The 19629-nt window shown below is 35.2% G+C and overlaps 1 protein-coding gene across 2 annotated transcripts in view; it reads right to left on the bottom strand.

Moving 5' to 3' along the window:
• The window catches only part of LOC128638591 (myocardin-like), a 58450-nt gene extending 44457 nt beyond the window's left edge, over positions 1-13993 (bottom strand). Inside the window, exon 1 of one of the 2 annotated variants that reach the window (XM_053690640.1) lies at positions 13358-13993. In XM_053690640.1, coding sequence (XP_053546615.1) covers positions 13358-13412 — 55 coding nt within the window. In that variant the 5' untranslated portion in view covers positions 13413-13993. Of the gene's footprint in view, positions 1-515; positions 645-13357 lie in introns of those variants that run through there. The other variant, XM_053690641.1, reaches the window with a different exon arrangement.
• Positions 13994-19629: the final 5636 nt, after the last annotated feature.

Genomic DNA, 19629 nt, shown 5'->3' with positions numbered 1-19629 from the left:
TCTAGACTATATTTAATTCAGTTATATTTTCTCTTACACTCTGCAAAATGTTTGGACACATAAATAAATATATATTATTGCAATTCAATTTCTGTCATAGAGCAGAAATCATTCTACGAACACTTGAAACATCATGAAAAAATAACTTGTACACTATATAATATTGTATGAATTATTATTAATTCTACCATTAATTTACATTACCTGACAATCTAATTGTACAAAGAAAGTGATTGGTGGGACTTTGACAGGTGAAACTGTGAACATACCAGCTTCTTAGTATGAACCAAGTTTGATGCTTGGAGCTTGTAATATTAATAATAATAATAATAAAATTAACAAATAAAGTTATTTTTCATAATTACAAAAAATTGGAACTAAAAAGAAAAATGTGATGCTGAGATGAAATAGCCAATTCATATCTCCAATTTAAAAAATGTTCCCTATAAAAAAATAAAATAAAGTTTAAAGTGTAATACAGATGATGCACTTATGTCATAGTGACCCAGAATTACCTCTATGTACTTATCATAAGATTCAACATTCCTTGCTTTTATTAATCTCCCAAATTCCACAATTTGGCTTCATACACATCTTGTGCGTTGCGCTTCATCCCATTTGGATTACACTGGACATTTGCTTTAAAGGGAGTCCAAGTATTTAGTACCAGTTGGTGAGTTTAAGGCTAATTCTTTTGATTTGACACCCGCAAAACAACAGCAGGGAAATCTTGGCATTCATATTATATTTCCAAACAGACGGAGAGTAATGTTGGCAAAGTCTGGGAATTCAGATACATAAGAAAAGAATGCAACTTCAACAACTAAAAAGTAGTTTGTGATAAAAATTAAAAATATAAATATGAAATGCATTTCTCAAGTGGGAAATAAAAAAGTAAACAAAATTGTGAAACATTAACATGATCATTTCTTGCTTTTTCTCTTTGTTTAATAAATGATCTTATAATTTGATGATTCATGGTAATCCCAATACAGAAGTCTCTCCGCAAAATCTTCATATTAGCTTTAATAACAATGATAAAAAATACTATTTCACTGATCCTTGAATCCTTAAAGGGACATATGCAGGCATTAACTATTTGTTAGACACATATTTAAATATTTCAAATTCTCTGTTGGGGGACTGAGAGAGAGCAGAATGTGTGGGAAAATAACAAATGGATTGATGGTATTGGGTACAGAACACTCTAGTGCTAAAGACAAAATAATGTTGTATGAGACACTGGGTAAAACATACTATAGTATAAGTTTATACTGAGACTTTTTCAGTAAAATAATTTGTGCACAAATATGTTCCATGTTTTTTCAGGTTTTTGCTTAAAGGACCTTTAAATACAGTTGAATTGCACAATTAATGCATAATAAAAAGACAATGAAATAGGACCTTCTCTGAATTCCAAATGAGCAGTAAAAAAAAAATTATTCAAAATTTGCTTCCAGTTCCCTGCCCCCTGTATCACGTGACAGCCATCACTGAATCACAGACTCATATACTGTAAGTATACACTGTGAACTATTGCACATGCTCAGTAGGAACTGGTGCCGTAGAAATTCTATATAAAAAAGACTGTGTAAAATATGATAATGGAAGAAAATTGGAAAGTTTTTTTTTTTTTTTACAAAATCCATAATCTATTCTAATCATGAAATGTATGCTGCTCTTTCATATGAATGGTTCAAAACCACTTGCTTTCTATGTCACTTTGAATAATAGTGTCAAAATTAAATGTTCATGATTCAGATAGAGGGGCCTATTTATCAAGCTCCATATGGAGCTTGAAGCCCCGTGTTTCTGGCGAGCCTTTAGGCTCGCCAGAAACACAAGTTATGGAGCAACGGTCTAAAGACCGCTGCTCCATAACCTGTCCGCCTGCTCTGAGGAGGCGGACAGCGATCGAATACGATCGGGTTAATTGACACCCCCTGCTAGTGGCTGAGAATCTGCTAGCGGTGCAATGCTGAATGCGGAGAGCGTAATGCTGTCCACATTCAGCGATGTCTGTCGGACATGATCAGCTGATCGGATCATGTCGGACAGACATTTGATAAATAGGCCCCAGGGCATGCAATTTTAAGAGACTCCACAATTTACTTCCATTATCAATTTTTCATTATCTTTTTATACGCAACTTCTGAGGCACCAGCTGCTACTGAGTATGTGCAAGACATCACAGTGTATATGTATATGAATTTGTGATTGGCTGGTAGCTATCACATGATATAGGGGGCTGCTAAAAGGAAATCATTTTTTACATTTTTCAGAAAAGGTATATTGACTATTTAAAATGTAGGGTAAATTCTATTGAATTATCTTTTTATTATGCATTTAATTATGCATTTCTATTTTATTTATTGGTCCTTTAACATGACTGGAGTACCAATAAGGGATTTAATCAGTACCCAAACACAACCCATTTAAACAATTTTCCCCAACATTGCAACTAAGACACAATACAACTCATTATATCACGGAAAAGGATACAACAGCAAATATTACAGATATGCACCATAACAAAATTTAATTTGAAAAATCAACTATTAAATCCCAACAAATAATATAAATAACAGAAATATCTGTACTGTTTAAAATTAACTTAAATCATTTTTCCGCCCCACAGAATGTAATCCCAAACCGCCAAATATTCTTGACAACCACAGAACAAGAGTAGTAAAGCACTAACTTGTCCCTTGCAGTTCTGGTATTGAAAACCATGGTGTGAGGGAAATCACCAAATGCAAAATATTCTAAAGCAAAACAAATCTCTACTTCCCCTACTCCTTTAATTTGGTGAGGAGGACACCACCACCACCCCATATGCTTTGACAGAACAGACAAAGAGGGAGGAATATTACCATAAACTGGTAGATACTGGCTACAATACCATTGTGTAGCACCGGGGATACTTCTCCTATCCTGTAATACCTCATTTTCACTTCCTAAGCCATAACTAGTCCTAGGCTATAACTAGTCCTAAGCCATAACTAGTCCTATGCAATAACTAGTCCTAAGCCACAACTAGTCCTAAGCCACAACTAGCCTAAGCCATAACTAGTCCTAGGCTATAACTAGTCCTTAGCCATAACTAGTCCTACGCTATAACTAGTCCTAAGCCATAACTAGTCCTAGGCTATAACTAGTCCTTAGCCATAACTTGGCTTCCCCTTCCTTGGACATGTCCTTACTAAAACAAGGCCTTAATGAAAGTTTCATGTAGGGCTTTCTATTAAAAAGTCTTAATGTAGGAGGAATGTATAAAGTGAAGGAAAGTGTAGGTGCTTACTTTTTCTATCCCCCCTGGTATAAATAAAATGTTGCTTATTGATGAGCAATACTGTATATTACCTCATAACTTTATTAATAATTTGCACTAGATACAAATTTTTATTGGAGAAATGTGTCTCAAAATCGAGCCAGCCTTATCTGTAAGTTCTGAAGTACCAGGACAAAGAGGCCAGAACAGAAGTAGAAAAGTCATTCTTGAATTCCCTCACAGCCTTTGACTTTACCACCTATATTGTATGTTTATTATATTAACCATCCTTTCAATAAACAAGTGTTATGTTACAACATACACAGGTCGCTGGAGGTTATTTTGATATCTTTCTTCAAACTACACCTGAATCTACCTTACAACATGTGATCCTGACCACTTTCTCTGGTTTTTCTATATATATTTTTCTAAAAAAGTGCACAATTTCTGCTTAATATTATGCATATTAAAAAATATATATGTAAAATACTATATAATTGGTTACTTTAGAGAACATAGCATAAAAGGGTTAGATTAACCAAAGTTTAATGAGAATAACTAGATGTAGGTTTAGTACTTTTTAAATAGCTATCTGCATATTCACTGAAAATATTATTTGTATCATGTCCTTATGCTACTGCCAAAAAAGTGTTTGTTACCGACCATTCAAAATACCACTTTTAGAACAGCTACAGAACAATTTCAACAATAATCCAAATGTGAACATCTTAGTTTTATGTGCAAGGGTTAACCTTTTTGGTGGCATCCCAGGCAGCTTACTGCAAAGCAAAGTCATTTCTGGGATTCAATTAGTTAATTATACCAATATTTTAAATCTGCTACATTTTTAACATTGCTGAAATGCTGATTGCTTTTTGTAAAGCTCTATGGGCCTACAGAAATTCTATTAACTATTAGCTGAGAATGTCTTTACTACTTAATGTTATCACTTTGTAACCCAGATAACTGTATAATTCCAAGAGCATATGTTAATACTTTATGGAATATTCAAGTGTCTGTCTGGCATCCAAATTAAATAAAAAAAACTTTCTAAAAGTGAACATTTAAAGTTTTGCCTTTCAAAGATATAAGCGGAGGATGGTATTACAAGCAAAGGATCTTGGGCCTTCTGTATTATTATAATAAGTTTGATATGATAATATTATTTGTAGGAATGGAAGCGTTTTAACTACAAATACCAATATGACGAACATTTTCTCTGCTGAATGATGGTTTAATTGTTGAATGTTACATTTAAATATGTTTGATATTATTATGAGTTCTCAATATTTTATATTGTTGTCTAGTGTGATCTAGAGAAATGTATCTTTATGGCAAATGTTGGATATATACTTATGATATAGTTCTTTTAAGACATTGATGTTATGGGAAATTTAATTAATGTGAGTGATACCTCCCATTTCACCTTTCAAATTTTCCAGTCCATCTCACCACTCCACTCCAATAAACATCAAAGGTGAGTTTACAATTAAAGGAACATGATATCCAAATGTTAAAGCACTTGAAAGAGATGCAGCATAGTTGTAAAAAGCCGACTAGTAAATATCACCTGAACTTCTCAATGTAAAAAAAGGAAGATATTTACCTCAACATTTTGTAAGTATTCCCATCCCACTGTAAACAACAGCCAATCCGAATGCTAGCCACAGGACTTGCAAGGGAGTGTGCATCTGGCTTGTGCAGGCATAGTCACGTTATTTTCCTATTCAGTTTAAGGAAGTTTACTATGAGATTTAAGTGATATCTCACAAAATCACAGCAAAGCAAAGCATGGCCTCAGCTGATGCTGATTCGCTATTGTTTTTGTCTTGTTTTTCAACTTGCAACTGGAAAGCAGCTTAAGTGTAACTGTTCACAGAGCACTTTCTCTGGTGAGCTGAAGAAATTGTGAGTTAAAATATCTTCTCTTTTTACATAGAGATGTTCAGGTGATATTTTCATGTCAGCTTTTTACAGTTATGCTGCATCACTTTCAAGTTATTTAGCATATAAGTATTGTGTCCCTTTAAATATTAATCCTAGACAAATGAAACACGTTTGCGGAAGGAGCGAGCTTTCGTGCACACTCATGTTATTTCCCTATTCAGTGTAAGGAAGTTTACTATGAAATCTCATGAGAATTAAGTCAAATCTCATGAGATCACAGTAAAAGAGTTCATGACCTCAGCACTGTTGATGCTGATTGGCTGCTCTTCATGTCTTCATTTATTTTTTATTTTTTTTTACCTGCAGCAGCAGCTGAGTATAACTTTTTACACAGAACTTACTATGCTGAGCTGAGGAAATTGTGAGGTAAAATATCTTCTCTTTTTACATAGAGATGTTCAGGTGATATTTTCATGTCAGCTTTTTACAGTTATGCTGCATCACTTTCAAGTTATTTAGCATATAAGTATTGTGTCCCTTTAAATATTAATCCTAGACAAATGAAACACGTTTGAAAAAAAGGACTTGGGAATTATTATGAATTGATGCTTGGTAAAAACCAGGAATACAAAACGAAACAAATAGCAGTATTGCAGCAAGTAAGGCCAGTAAAATGCTTGGCTGTATAGGAAGAGGTATTGGTAGCAGAAAAAGTGCCACTTTATTGATCACTCAGCAGGCATCATCTAGAACAGGGGTCGCAAACCTTTCAGACCATAGGGACCACTAAACTCAATTTGGAATCCCGTGGACCACTAACATGATTTTTTTTTTTTAATAGGGTACAAACCTCTATAATGTGTATATATACATATAAACACACATACTGTGCATACTGTAACTAGTATAACCATAGCTAAGTTTACAGTATATATTTACACATTTTTAAGAATTATTTTTTGGAATTAACTAACTGAATGACAGAACTGAGAGAATACTTCCAAATGACAGATGAAGGGTGAGTGCAAACTTTTGAGCTGGAAACAGAAAGGTATAAAGCGGGGAAAAAAAGAAGTATGTTTAAAAGGACCACAAGACTTCCAAGTCACCTCCCCAGTTAGGAAATATTCAAAACTACTTATGATCATGGACAGACATTGGAGTCATAAACTAAGTTTATATCAAAAAGCTCTGAATATGGATGTGAGCTAACCATGACTGATGTTACTGGCAATGACTATAATACTGGTGGGATATGGCTGATCTGCTGGATGGCAATTACTGGAATTCAGGTGGAATGGCTTTGTGTTTGGGAATATTATTAGAATGAAAAATAATTAATATTTAATTAAAAAAAAGAAGATGGAGGGGTGTAAGAAAAACAGTGATGTAAGTCCATCTAAAGGAATTAGGAAAACTACTACACAGAGACGAGACAGGTAAAGGGAAGAAAATAAATGAAATATGAGCATTTTTTTCATAAGATTTTTTTTTAATTTATACTTTAATTCCACTAATTCAAGCCAAGACTATACCAACCTCTGCTGGCTTTAGATTGGAAGCATCTTCTTTTGAGCAGCGCGCTGGGCGGGAGGAGTTAAAAATACAATTTAGCTACGCAACGTGCATAGGGAGATTGTAATTTAACTCCTCCTCCATCCATTTTTCACTGATATCCAGTCAGGCACTGTAGGGAGTTGTGGCACGACGGGGGTGACACCATCAGAGGAGATTAATTCCTGCTTGATGGTGTCAAGGACCACCAACATCTTCTCGTGGACCACCAGTGGTCCATGGACCACTCCTTGGCGACCGCTGATCTAGAATATTGTGTACAATGCATTAGACTGTACTGCCAGAAAGATCTACATAAAGTAGAAACTGTTTAAAGAGGGTAAGTAAAATGTTACTTCATTGTCTTAAAGGGATACTAAACTTTTATGATTCTGATAGAGCATGCTATTTTAAGCAACTTTCTAATTTACTCCTATTACCTTTTTGTCTTAGTTCTCTTGCTATCTTTATTTTAAAAGCAGGAATGTAAAGCATAGGAGCTGGCCCATTTTAGGTTTAGCACCCTGGATAGTGGTTGCTTATTGGTGGCTACATTTAGCCACCAATAAGCAACCGTAACCCAGGTTCTGAACCAAAAATGTGCAGACTCCAAAGCTTTACATTCCTACTTTTCAAATAAAGATAGCAAGAGAACGATTTTTTTTTTTATATTTTAGGAGTAAATTAGAAAGTTACTTAAAATTGCATGGTCTATCTAAATCATTAAAGAACAAATATGGGTGTAGTATCCCTTTAAAGTGACAGCCTACTCCAGAATTGTTATTGTTTAAAGACAGATAATCCCTTTATTACCCATTCCCCAGTTTTGCATAACCAACCCAGTTATATTAATATACTTTTTACCTCTGCGATTACCTTGCATCTAAGCCTCTGCAGACTGCTCCCTTATTTCAGTTATTTTGACAGACTTGCATTTTAGCCAATCAGTGCTGACTCATAAATAACTCTATGGGAGTGAGCACATTATCTCAATGGCACACATGAACTTGCACTGTCTAACTGAAAAACTGTAAAAAAGCACTGAGATAAGAGGCAGCCTTCAAGGGCTTAGAAATTAGCATATGAGCCTACCTAGGTTTAGCTTTCAACTATCTAAACCAAGAGAAGTCAATTTGATTATATAAGTAAATTGGAAAGTTGTTTAAAATTACATGGTAAAAGGTTAAATGATAAAAAAAAAAATAAGCCTATTAAGGAATTTAACAACAGAAGAGATAAAATAAGCAGTTTACACAAAAAAATTGTAATACTAGAACAAGGGGGCATGAGCTCAAACTGAACAGTAACATGAGTAATTTGCTAACATTTGTCAATGAACTTAGACCAGTCTGTTTCAATAAATATGGTACATTCTAACAATAATCTGATCTAAATAAAGAAATGTCAAACACCTGTTATTAAGAATCTTATACAGCTGTGTTGTACAAATTAAAAAGCCCCCTCGCATACCCTTTATATGCTTGGGAAAGTTACGTATTCTGTAAATACCATTTACACATGGCTACATAATATGCATGACAATGGCATATAGTGTTCTGTGCAAACATATATATATATATATATATATATATATATATATATATATATATATATGTGTGTGTGTGTGTGTGTGTGTGCGTATATGTATGCTAAGGGGTCATATTAAGGTCAGTCATCAATTCTGCACTAAAAGATAGAAGTTATTTACAAGCTAATTGAGTGTGTCTGATACAAAGCGGGATCATCACTTGGAGGCATTTGAATCAGTTTCTATTATGTACTGATTGGAGGGCCACTGTTAACATTTGCAGGGCCCCGGGCAAGACAAATTAGTAGGGCCCCTCAGCTGAAAGCTCTTACCTCCTTCCCCCTGTATGCCCTTTTCCCTGCATGGCCCACCCTTTCCAAATATTCAGTGTTACCTATATAAAGAATAGCACTATATATTACACCTCCTGATATTGTAAACCCTTCGTCATAAACTAAATACAGGATGTACATTGCACCTTCTCATACCTTCACCCCTGATGTTGTGGGGACTTGGACAGGTGCCCCTCTTGCCCTGGCCCAAAGGGCATGCCTGACTGTTTGCATGACAGCTATATAATACATACAAAGTAAATAAGTGGGCTGACCTGCAGCAGCACAGGCAGACATAACATGTAATGTTGCTTTTCACCGATGACACAATGCTAATTTACATATTCACTATTTAGAGTAGAGGTTATTACACAGCCTCCCATGGTACAGTGTAATAATCGCTGGTCACATGTTCTATAAAAAAGGCACATAGTAGAAAACTGCACAAATCTATCCTCACCATCACTAAAATAATGTAGTGTTATGTTATATTGTATGTTACATGGCAGTGGGTCAGTATTTTATTATGTGTATATTATTTATATATACATTTGCTGGGTATGGCTTGTCTTATACACTAAACAAATGCATGGGATTATTTGCCATTTTAAAGTATGTAATGACTAGAAAGGTTGGAAAGTGAATCTTTAGAGTAGTGGTGACAACAAACAACCTAAGGGTGACAGTTGTCCTTTGCCCCAGCACTGAGTATTCTTGTGGAGGAAGTTTTATGTTTACAACAAAAAAGCAAACCCATGATACGTCACACATTAAATAACTGTTTATTTAGTTATCAATTATTTCCATACAATTTTCATCTTAGTATTCCCCAAAAAATAACCTTCTGCTCACATACATAATGAAGTTTACTCTTTTGCTGTGTCTCCATAATAGATTGTAAATTCAATGTGTGGTGCTTTTGATGATGTTTATTGCTAAACCAAATCTGATAACAGCTCAAGTTCCAAAGTCTGAAGCCAAGTGTTAGATGCCAGCCCCTACTTTTAATAAAATATCATATGTTAGTAGAGGCATCATACTCAGTTTCTTTTCTAATAATGCTTAGTAAAACACATTTGCCATGTACATTCATTATTAGTTTTGTCACCTTTTCCTGTTGTTTACCCCTAAAACTGTGTTTTTCCCAATGAAGCATGGAGGGCATCCTAAAGGACAAACATGCTTTTATGTGCATATTTTATTCACAAAATTACACTTTTAAATGCTTCTAAATTAGTTATCTTGTATGCATTTATTTTAAAGGTACATACTTGTGCAATAATAAAATGCACTGATACTTTAGATAATTTTATTATTGTCAAAATGTTTGCCTCTAACTATGGGTTTAAGACTCACCAAGGGGGTTAAATGCATAGTTAAAGTGAGCTTAGGAGCCTTGGTGCATTGTGTCTCTTCAAAGGGCATGAAACCCATTTTTTTCTTTCAGGATTCAGACAGAGCATACAATTTTAAACAACTATCTGACTTCTATTATCAACTTTCTTCATTTTCTTGGTATCCTTTGTTGAAAAGCAGGGACGTAAGCTCAGGAGCATGCACATGTCAAGAGCACTATACGGCAGCAGTTTTTAAAGAGCACAAAATGGCATCACTACTTCCTGCCATATACTGCTACAGACATCAAGTATCTCTTCAACAAAGAATTGCATAAAAATGGAGCACATTTGATAACAGAAGTAAATTAGAAACTTTTTAAAAATGTTATACTCTGTCTGAATCACAAAATACATTTTTAGGGTTTCATATCCCTTTAAGCTGGCTATGGCAGGTGGGCTAATCAGGAACAGGATATATATGTATAGAGCTCAGAAGTTCAGTCTTTGGGGCCTATCTATCAAGCACCGTATGGAGCTTGATGCCCCGTGTTTCTGGCGAGCCTTCATAACACCAGTTATGAAGCAGCGGTTTAAAGACTGCTGCTCCATAACCTGTCCGCCTGCCCTGAGGAAGCGGACAGACATCACCGCAATTTAACCCGATTGAATATGATTGGGTTAATTGACGGCCGATTGCCCACGAATCTGCAGGGGGCGGCGTTGCACAGCAGTTCACAAGAGCTGCTGGTGCAATGCTAAATGCGGAGAGCGTATTTCTTTCCGCATTCACCGAGATCTGTCGGACATGATCCGCAATAGCAGATCAGGTCCAACAGGTCTTTCATAAAAAGGCCCCTTTAACCAATTTGTGAAAGTTAAACATATACTCAGAGCAAACATGTATGCAATAAAAAAGAGCTAACACATTAGATCATTTTATTATTCTACATGTTTGTCCCTTTAATACACTAATCAGGGACAGTCAACTCAAAATGTTCTATTGTTTTAAAAGATAGATAATCCCTTTATTACCCATTCCCCAGTTTTGCACAGAAAGCATGGTTATATTAATATACTTTTTACCTCTGGGATTACCTTGTTTTTAAGCATTTTCTGACTGCCCCCTGATCACATGACTTTGTCTATTGACTTGCATTTAAGCCAATTAGTGCTGTGTTGTTAGAATCCACGGGCGTCAGCACAATGTTATCTATATGGCTCACATGAACTAGCTTTCCCTGATGTGAAAATCAAATACAAACGCATGTAATCATGGGGCTGTCTTTATGGACTTAGAAACAGACAGAATTTTAGAGGTTTAAAGGTTATAAAGTATGTTATTATAACAATGTTGGTTGTGCAAGCTGAGGAATGGGTAGTAAAGGCATTATCTATCTTTTTAAACAATAACAATTTTTGTGTTGACTTTCCCTTTAACTACTTTGCTGACAGAGAGGGCTGCAGCATCCTTTATAAAAGGCAAGTGGTTAAATATATTAAAGGCTTGTGATTTTATCCTTTAATTTATTTTATCTTCCCTAGCAGTAAAAAATCAAGCTGATTTAACTAATTTACTGCCAGGCCATTCAATTACACTTCAAGTAGCAAATAGTGCTCTCATATTTCAGTGTCTGTGCACTAGTAATGTCACTGACTGCAGGATCTACGGTTAGAAGTTAACTTAACACCTGCCTGTACTCCATGGAATTTTACAGACTGACGCAGCCTGTCCTAGCAAGGTGCATGAATAGTATGTTGTATGAATGACACCCCAAACCATTAAAAGGACATTCTATTGAAAACTGACATGCAGTAATGCAATACATTGTTATAACATGACATATTTGCATTACTAACCTTAGTTAATTATGTGTTTACCCCCCACAAATGGATTAAATACCTAGGAAAAGTCCCACACTGGAGCCACAAGACTTGCAGCTCCGAAACCAATTAACAATTGGTGGCAATGTGTGACTACCTCTCCTCATTGGCTGACCCCAGCTGTGACTTGCTTGCATATCGTAAGTGGGACTAAACTTGTGTTTCAGCCTCTGTTTTTCAGGGTTCCACGAAAATATGCCGGACCTCATACATTTCAAACGTATTTCAAATGCTAATTATGTCCATTTATTTTAATGACAATGTATTGTAATCATTTAAAGTATATGAAACCCAACCATTTTCTTTTGTAATTTAGACAAAGCATAAGATTGTTTTTTTAAAATTTCAAATTTACTTCTATCAAATTTGCTGTGTTCTCATTGTATTCTTTGTTGAAATAATACCTAAGTAAGTGTCTGGAGCACTAAATAGCAGAAAATAGTGCTGCCATGTAGTGATAACATTCTTGTAAAGCTGCTGCCATATTTGTGCCACAGACACGTGCACGCTCCTGAGCTTACTTCCTTGCTTTTCAACAAAAGAAATCAAAAGAACAAAGAAAATTTGACAGACATAAATTAGAAAGTTGCTTACATTTGGGTTTTATGTCCCCTTAAATGTTCTAAATTCTTTTAATGTTAAACAAAACCTATTTTCTAACAATGTGTTTAAACCATATTTTGCTCCAGGTGCTCTCTATGTTTTTATGAGCAGAACACAGCCAGTGATTGGTGGCTTTATTCACATGAAGTTACTGTTTGGCTCATTGGTCGCGTCTAGCTTGGGAATGGCAATTAACTATGATTTCTTAGTGCTCTAAGTGATTAGCGATAAGCATTTGTTCAGTAATAACATGATCTATCAAGTTAGAGGAGTGTATTAATTGGACAGTCTAATGTAATAATAAATAAAGGAATAGGTTTAGGATTTGGAATTTGAGACTATAAAGGTTCATATATCACTTTTTATAGTTTTTTGTATATGGGAGAATTGTAGCAAAAATGTTATGTTATATCAGGCTGAATTATTATAACACAGTACATCCTGCTATGCATTTATAGTAGTGGGACATATTTAGGTGATATAGTATTGTGGGACATCTGTATTGCTATCTGCATTTTTATAAAATCTAGTTCTCTTTTTAGCAGATCCTCATTCTTATCTATACCGGCTTTCCCACCTGCTGCTTCAAATTTCTATATTATTATTTATTATAATTTATTTTTAAATCCCCCAACATATTGCGCAGCACAATAGCATTAGGTATAACGTTGCAGAGTACAGTAATAAAAATGCATTCATATGAATTGTATAGGTAGAGAGTTCTGCTTGTGAGTCACTGCTAGCTGTAAACCACTTTCTTTACATGAAATCATTTATACAGACTTGTGAGCTTAAATACAGATGTATATTGTAACCTATGCATAATTTGTTGGAATTTCATATAAAAATAAATAATAATTCAAGTTTTTGGGGCCTATACAGGGCAATGATTTGGGCTTGTTTTGCACATATTTGGTAATGTAGAAAGTGTGTATGATAAAAAACAACAATGGACAGTACTTACCTGAGCGGAACTTGCTCCGGATGAGTAGAGAACGCTCGGAAGCCAGTAGGGTCATATTTGGGGATGAAATTCCCGGCGTCCCAAAGGGCCGCGAGAGTGGGATAGAGACAGACGTAATTGCGCCCTTTTGTTAACAATTTAAAAACTGAAATATATCCAGCGATGTGGAAAAGCAGAATACAAATAAATACTTAGCAATAGAAAATAGTCTTAATAATTATTTCTGCACTAGGAAATATAAAAAGGAAATAATTGATACAGTTTTTAAATATTTTCTTGTTCTATTACAGGCAGTCCTGGCAAATTCTCTTATTTCAATAATCTGTATTTTCTCCGTATTCGCTTTTGCTTTTTTCTTCACAGTTATTTTTTCCACTTTGTTGTCATATAGTTGCCTCTGTTATTAAAGCCTTGTTGATTTGCTTAAATGAAACAAGTCCTTGAGTGTTAAGAGTTTGTAATAAACAAGAGTTAAAGAAGAAGAGAAGGCCAGAGAGAGAAGAGAGAGTCCCTATTGGTCACAGGGAGACTTTTTGCAGTTAGGGAGCTTCATGAGTTGTGCTCATTAGATGAAAGATCTCCCTTCTCTGTGTGTGACACACACAGGCACTTTCTTTGCTTCGTCCTCTCTCCCACCCCCCTTTTTTTGACTGTCCCTTCCCCATGTGTGATAAAATGCCATCTGCTTTGTCACTTGACACCCCACAATTCTGTGACAGGCATGCAGTGCTGTATCAGCAAGGATCTCCTCTTCTTTCATACCCCCCTACAGGCTCACACCCCCTTCTAGCCCCTATTAATGCAGCCACACTACATTACAGATACTGATTATTTAATACATTGAATATTAATCCGTTTTTAATACTTTAATTGTTAATGGATTTTCAGATATATTATATAGGTGTTTTGCATCTAATAGAGGCTATTTTAACTGCCAATGTAGACGTGGGAGTTGTCCGTATTAGTCAGTGGCCAATTGATTTTTGAGTATCAGCTGTGTAAAGACATGATTTTGCTGTTAGTTTGAGTATCACTTTAAACAATCTTAACCAAAACATTAAAAAAAAATGTAAAGGAAAATCATATATATATAGTAGCACCCATTTAAAAGGATATTGACATTTTTTATATGCATAGCATATAATAACACTATTGGAAATCAACTGCCTGCAAAACAAATGTTTTAAAAGCACTAACTTTATTTTTTTTGGAGAAGAGTTTGCGTTGCGTTGCAGTCCAGTGACACACTCTTTGATTAGTGTTTTGATCTGTTTTATCTTAATTCCTTTGCTGTGCGAGCTTCTGTACTAATCAAGCTATCTTCATGAAGAATGTTGTAGGGTAGAAATTCTGATATCTAGAGACCAGCTCTGCTGGGGACATTGGAAAAAAACATAGTGTTTAGAATTAATTACATGAAAATCACATACATTATGTATATTGCTATTTTATTTACTTTACATATTGAAATATTGTATGGGCAATTCATTTATTCATTGCTGAGTTTAATGTCATTTTAAGTGACCAGCATGTGTGTTAGTGCAAAAAGCAACATACAATAATATATAATAACATTCTGTAACATGCTAATGTATTTTTATTGTTCTATTGCTTCCAAAGGGGTTAAATTCATAGTTAAAACCAGCTCTGGTTTGGTTATGCACTTCTGCTTCAGAGGTGCAAGTTACCCATAGCTATGCACATATGCAGCTTCTGATTGGCTCAGGATTGGAGTTTTTCTTTGGGCCAGTATTCTATTTCTCTTCTGGAGCTGCAGTGGTTAAACACTCAATTCTGTGCAAGCAATAGTGCAATGAAGAAATGTCACTATTTATATTTTAATTATAATACCATTGGCTGCCAGTAAGTTTTGTTTGCTTGTAGCCCTATTTGGCAACCACAAGGTTAAAGGGAAAGTATATAACAGAAAAACTGCACCTTCCAAAAAACATATACAAATAGGAAAAAAGATAGCAGACACAGTATGTGCCTTTAATAATGTTTCTCAAAAGAGAACATGAAGTAACCTCATGGTAAGTAAGTACAGGTAATCCAAAAAGCAATAACAATCTAAAAGTCATCTCAAACTGAGCTACAACTGTGTTATGGATCTAATGTTGATAGCACAGGCTGCAAATGGCAAGCACAGCAGGTGCCACAGCAGAAATACATTGCAAGCAGAGTAGTGTCATTTTTATATTCAAGCAGTAATGTGTGCACTTTATTTTTGCAACTCATACACCCAAGAGTCTAAATTTGGGACATAAATAATAGTGCTATTAAGAATACTAGGGCTCTGTAGAAATCAGTGCTACTGCATTATAGGGATTCATCTGTCTCTGGGGTCAAGTCCAGCGGGAACGCATGGGAACAGAGTTCCTGCGCTATTTTTGCAGGAGGAACTAAGTTCTCCCTGGAAAGAGAACAGAAATGTTTCAGTAAACACTGCTGCTGCTGGTGAGAGGAGCTGGAGCACAGTCTGGTTAGAGGGATAGTGAGATCCTCTAGTAATGGGCAGGAACACTTTCTACAATACACTAAATGCAAGCCTGTCAGTGGAACACTTGGTGCTTACATTTCTGTGTGCCTTGCTCTGGGGTTATTTTTGCTCCCCTCAGCAGAAATGGGACTATTGCACCTTAAGTAGGTGAGACTCTGTGACAGAGGAGGAGTCTCAGGCCCAAAGGCAACCATTCAAACCTTCATTGGTTTTAATTTGCTTTCATTAACCAAACTGTATATATTATATACATATAAAAACAGTGTGTGTGTATAAAACAATATTAATTCTGAGGGGTGGAAGTCTTGGTGAGTTCCCACACTTTCTTGCAGGCCTTGACCCCTGATCTGTCTCCATTAACCAATTAAAGGGGCAATATAGTGGAAATATTACATGTTCTTATTTGTTAGGCATGTCATTTTAAGACTAGCAATCCTGATCCTATATATGTGTAATGCCCACAAAGGGGTTAGGAGTTATTAAATGCTAAATATATTTTATAAGCATAGTGCTTAGGTTATCCCCCATCTCGTGTCATGGATGCCACCATTTTGAAATCTAGCTTTTACTGCTTTCCAGTTTGAATATGTGCAGCAACTCTCCTTCAGATACCTGCAGTGAAATCTAGGTTCCAAAATGGCAGAACCTATAGAGGGATGTGCATGAAATATGTTTCATTTTTAAAGGTCCCTTTAAACACATAGTAGAAGTACTGCATAGGAGCAGCAGAACACTACAAAAACCGCTGCTGACCCAATCAGCAGTACTAGTTGCACAGTAGAGTCATGTGACTAGAGATGTTGATTGGCTCATCAGCAGTTTCCCCTAAGGACCAGCAGTGCTCTGTGGGTCCTGAGCAGTACTTCTACTTTGTGTTTAACCCTTTTGTGGGGGTTAAACACAGTGAGGTATCCTGAGCAGTACTTCTACTTTGTGTTTAACCCTTTTGTGGGGGTTAAACACAGTGAGGTGCAGGATCACTAGTCTTAAAATGACATGCTCTAATAAATTATAGCATGCCATTTTTTTTACTATAATGGCCCTTTAACCTTAAATGAGAGTTATAAATGCAGCAGCCATGTTTGCAATACAGTGATGAATGACTTGTAACACGTGTTGCTTTCAATCATATTGTAGAGCTAAAATATCTTTTAATATAATGGATGAAAACATTCATATCTAATCTAACATTCTCACCACAAAGAAGGACGATATAGTAACTTGTACTCTGGTTTCAGAGTGTCCAACCTTTTTACATGAGGGGCCACACTTTTTCTGCTTAAAGGACAAGAAATTAAACTTTAGAAATATGCCTTATAGCCAAAAAAAAAAATGTAATGTAAATATAATCAACCTTTAAATTAACCAATATATACTTGAAAGATTTACCCATATTGTTGTTGCATACAAAATCCCCAACTCAATTTTTATCTATTAAATATGCTTCTTGAAGATATATGCATATATACAGAATATATATATATATATATATATATATATATATATATACACTCACATATACATACATATATATACACACACATGGTAAGTATAATAAATCCAGAGTGCCTCATTTTATGAGGTTTTTTTTTTTAAATGTTTGATCAGTTCCAACACCTAGACAATATGTGTGCAGCCACCAATGAGCAGCTAACTCCCAGCTCCTGAGCCTACCCAGGTGTGCTTTTCAACAAACAAAAAATTGTATTCTCTCTCTCTCTCTCTCTCTCTCTCTCTCTCTCTCTCTCTCTCTCTCTCTATATATATATATATATATATATATATATATATATATATATATATATATATATATATACAGTATATATATTTATACTAATATATTCTCTTGGCATAGAAAAATTTGCCACTCGACTTTTAACTCCTTGCGCACAGAGATTTGATTTCACTACTAACATTTTCAGTCATATATCTGCTTAAGAATAGAGTATACTTTCTGTTGTGCAAAAACGGATTATGTGTAATTTGTGCTTTAGCATAAAGACAAAAAGTAAGATGGCACAGATTGCTTTTATTACTTGAACAATGAGAAAGGTGTTTTAACGTAAACTAATGTAAATGTTTAAAGTGATAATAAATCCTAGCGTTTATGAAACGCTAGGATTAACCATTGGATCAAATAAAGGGGACTTTCATTCATGAAGTATAAAATACTTCATGCTGAAAGTTCCTTTATTTGTTTGAAGCGCTTGCCGCGCTGAGCTGCTCAGGAAGCCCACGGCAGAATGTTATTTTACTGAGAGGTGACATTTCCACCTCTTAGCCAATAGCCGTACGGGCTACCCGGCTTGGCACAAGTTGGAGCGCACGGCTATTTGCTGAGAGGTGACGTTTTCTGCCGCGTGCTGCCTGAGCAGCAGATTTTATACTTTATGAATGAAAGTCCCCTTTATTTGTTCCATAGTTGAATAGTGCAGCCACCGGATATTCAGCGTAAACTTTTATTTATATATATATATATATATATATATATATATATATATATATATATATACATATTCTATATATATACAGTATATATATATATATACTTATTTTTATATATATATATATATATATATATATATATATATATATATATATACTTGTATCTGCATATATAAAACATAAATACTGTTTATTTGTTATCTAACAGAGGGCAATTTAAAAATATATTAGTATTTTCTTTTGTTTTTATTTTTTTGGTGAATGTTCCTATGGTCTGTAACCACTGGAAATGTGGGATTTAGCCTTATCAGCCTGTGAGCTTCTATCCCAAAAACATGATGTGTACTAGGAATAAACTTTCTATTAGTTTCAGTTTCAATTTCAACAGCTTGAATTTAAATAAACTTTTTTGTACAAAAAAATATAATTAACATGACTTAACATTGTTCTTTCATTTGCAGGGATTAACGTCCCTTTACCATATTTAGTAATAAAACATATTTTATATGTTCAATTAGCAAAAGTATAAAACAACTTAACACAACTGGCAAATTAATCCTTCAATAACCTCCAAAATGTCAGTATTTTGTTTGTAAGATATGTAGAGACAGGTGACAGCTACTTATTCTGTCCTTCTGGCAGTCAATGACATGTACACACTACACAGTGTTCCTCACAAACATTCAGTGCCCATTTGCTTGTTTCACTACCTAACAACACACCTGTTGTTGATGTGCCAGTTATTTATCCAATCAGAGGAAGAGAATATCAGTGACATCACTGAGAATTCCAGGCCTGGTGCAAGGTTAGCGTATAGCACCACAATCAGTAGGAGGTCCAGCTGTTCACATAGTCATGTCTTTCAGTGCATAGGAACCACACAAGCAGGTGGTCAGTCTTCTGGTCATAGGAAACAAAGAAATATTCAGATGAATTTTTTTTTAAAAAAAAACCAGTAGGCTATAGTCTTAGGAAGAGCAATTGCTGTCTGCACCCTCACTATTTACTAACATTATGTTATTAATTCACACTCATTAGACTGATGGCAAATACTAGCATTTTTAAGACACTAGGATTTACCGGTGCTACAAATAATGGGGACTTTCAGTCATGAAGTATAAAAAACTTCATGCTGAAAGTACCTTTATTTGCAGTGAGTTTATGCTGCGCTGATAGGGTTGCCACCTCGGCCATGTTTTCTTGGACACATATGATTTATACATGTTGCAGGGTGTGCAGAGAGGAACATGAATAGTGCTGTTCAGTGTCACAATTTGTTTGCGTTCCATGGTTGAAATTCACGTTCCTTCTTGCACACCCTGCAGCA

Source organism: Bombina bombina, chromosome 8 (assembly GCF_027579735.1).
Source record: "Bombina bombina isolate aBomBom1 chromosome 8, aBomBom1.pri, whole genome shotgun sequence".
In the NCBI taxonomy this organism is placed as follows: Eukaryota; Metazoa; Chordata; class Amphibia; order Anura; family Bombinatoridae; genus Bombina; species Bombina bombina.
This window is presented reverse-complemented; position numbering and strand designations above follow the sequence as displayed.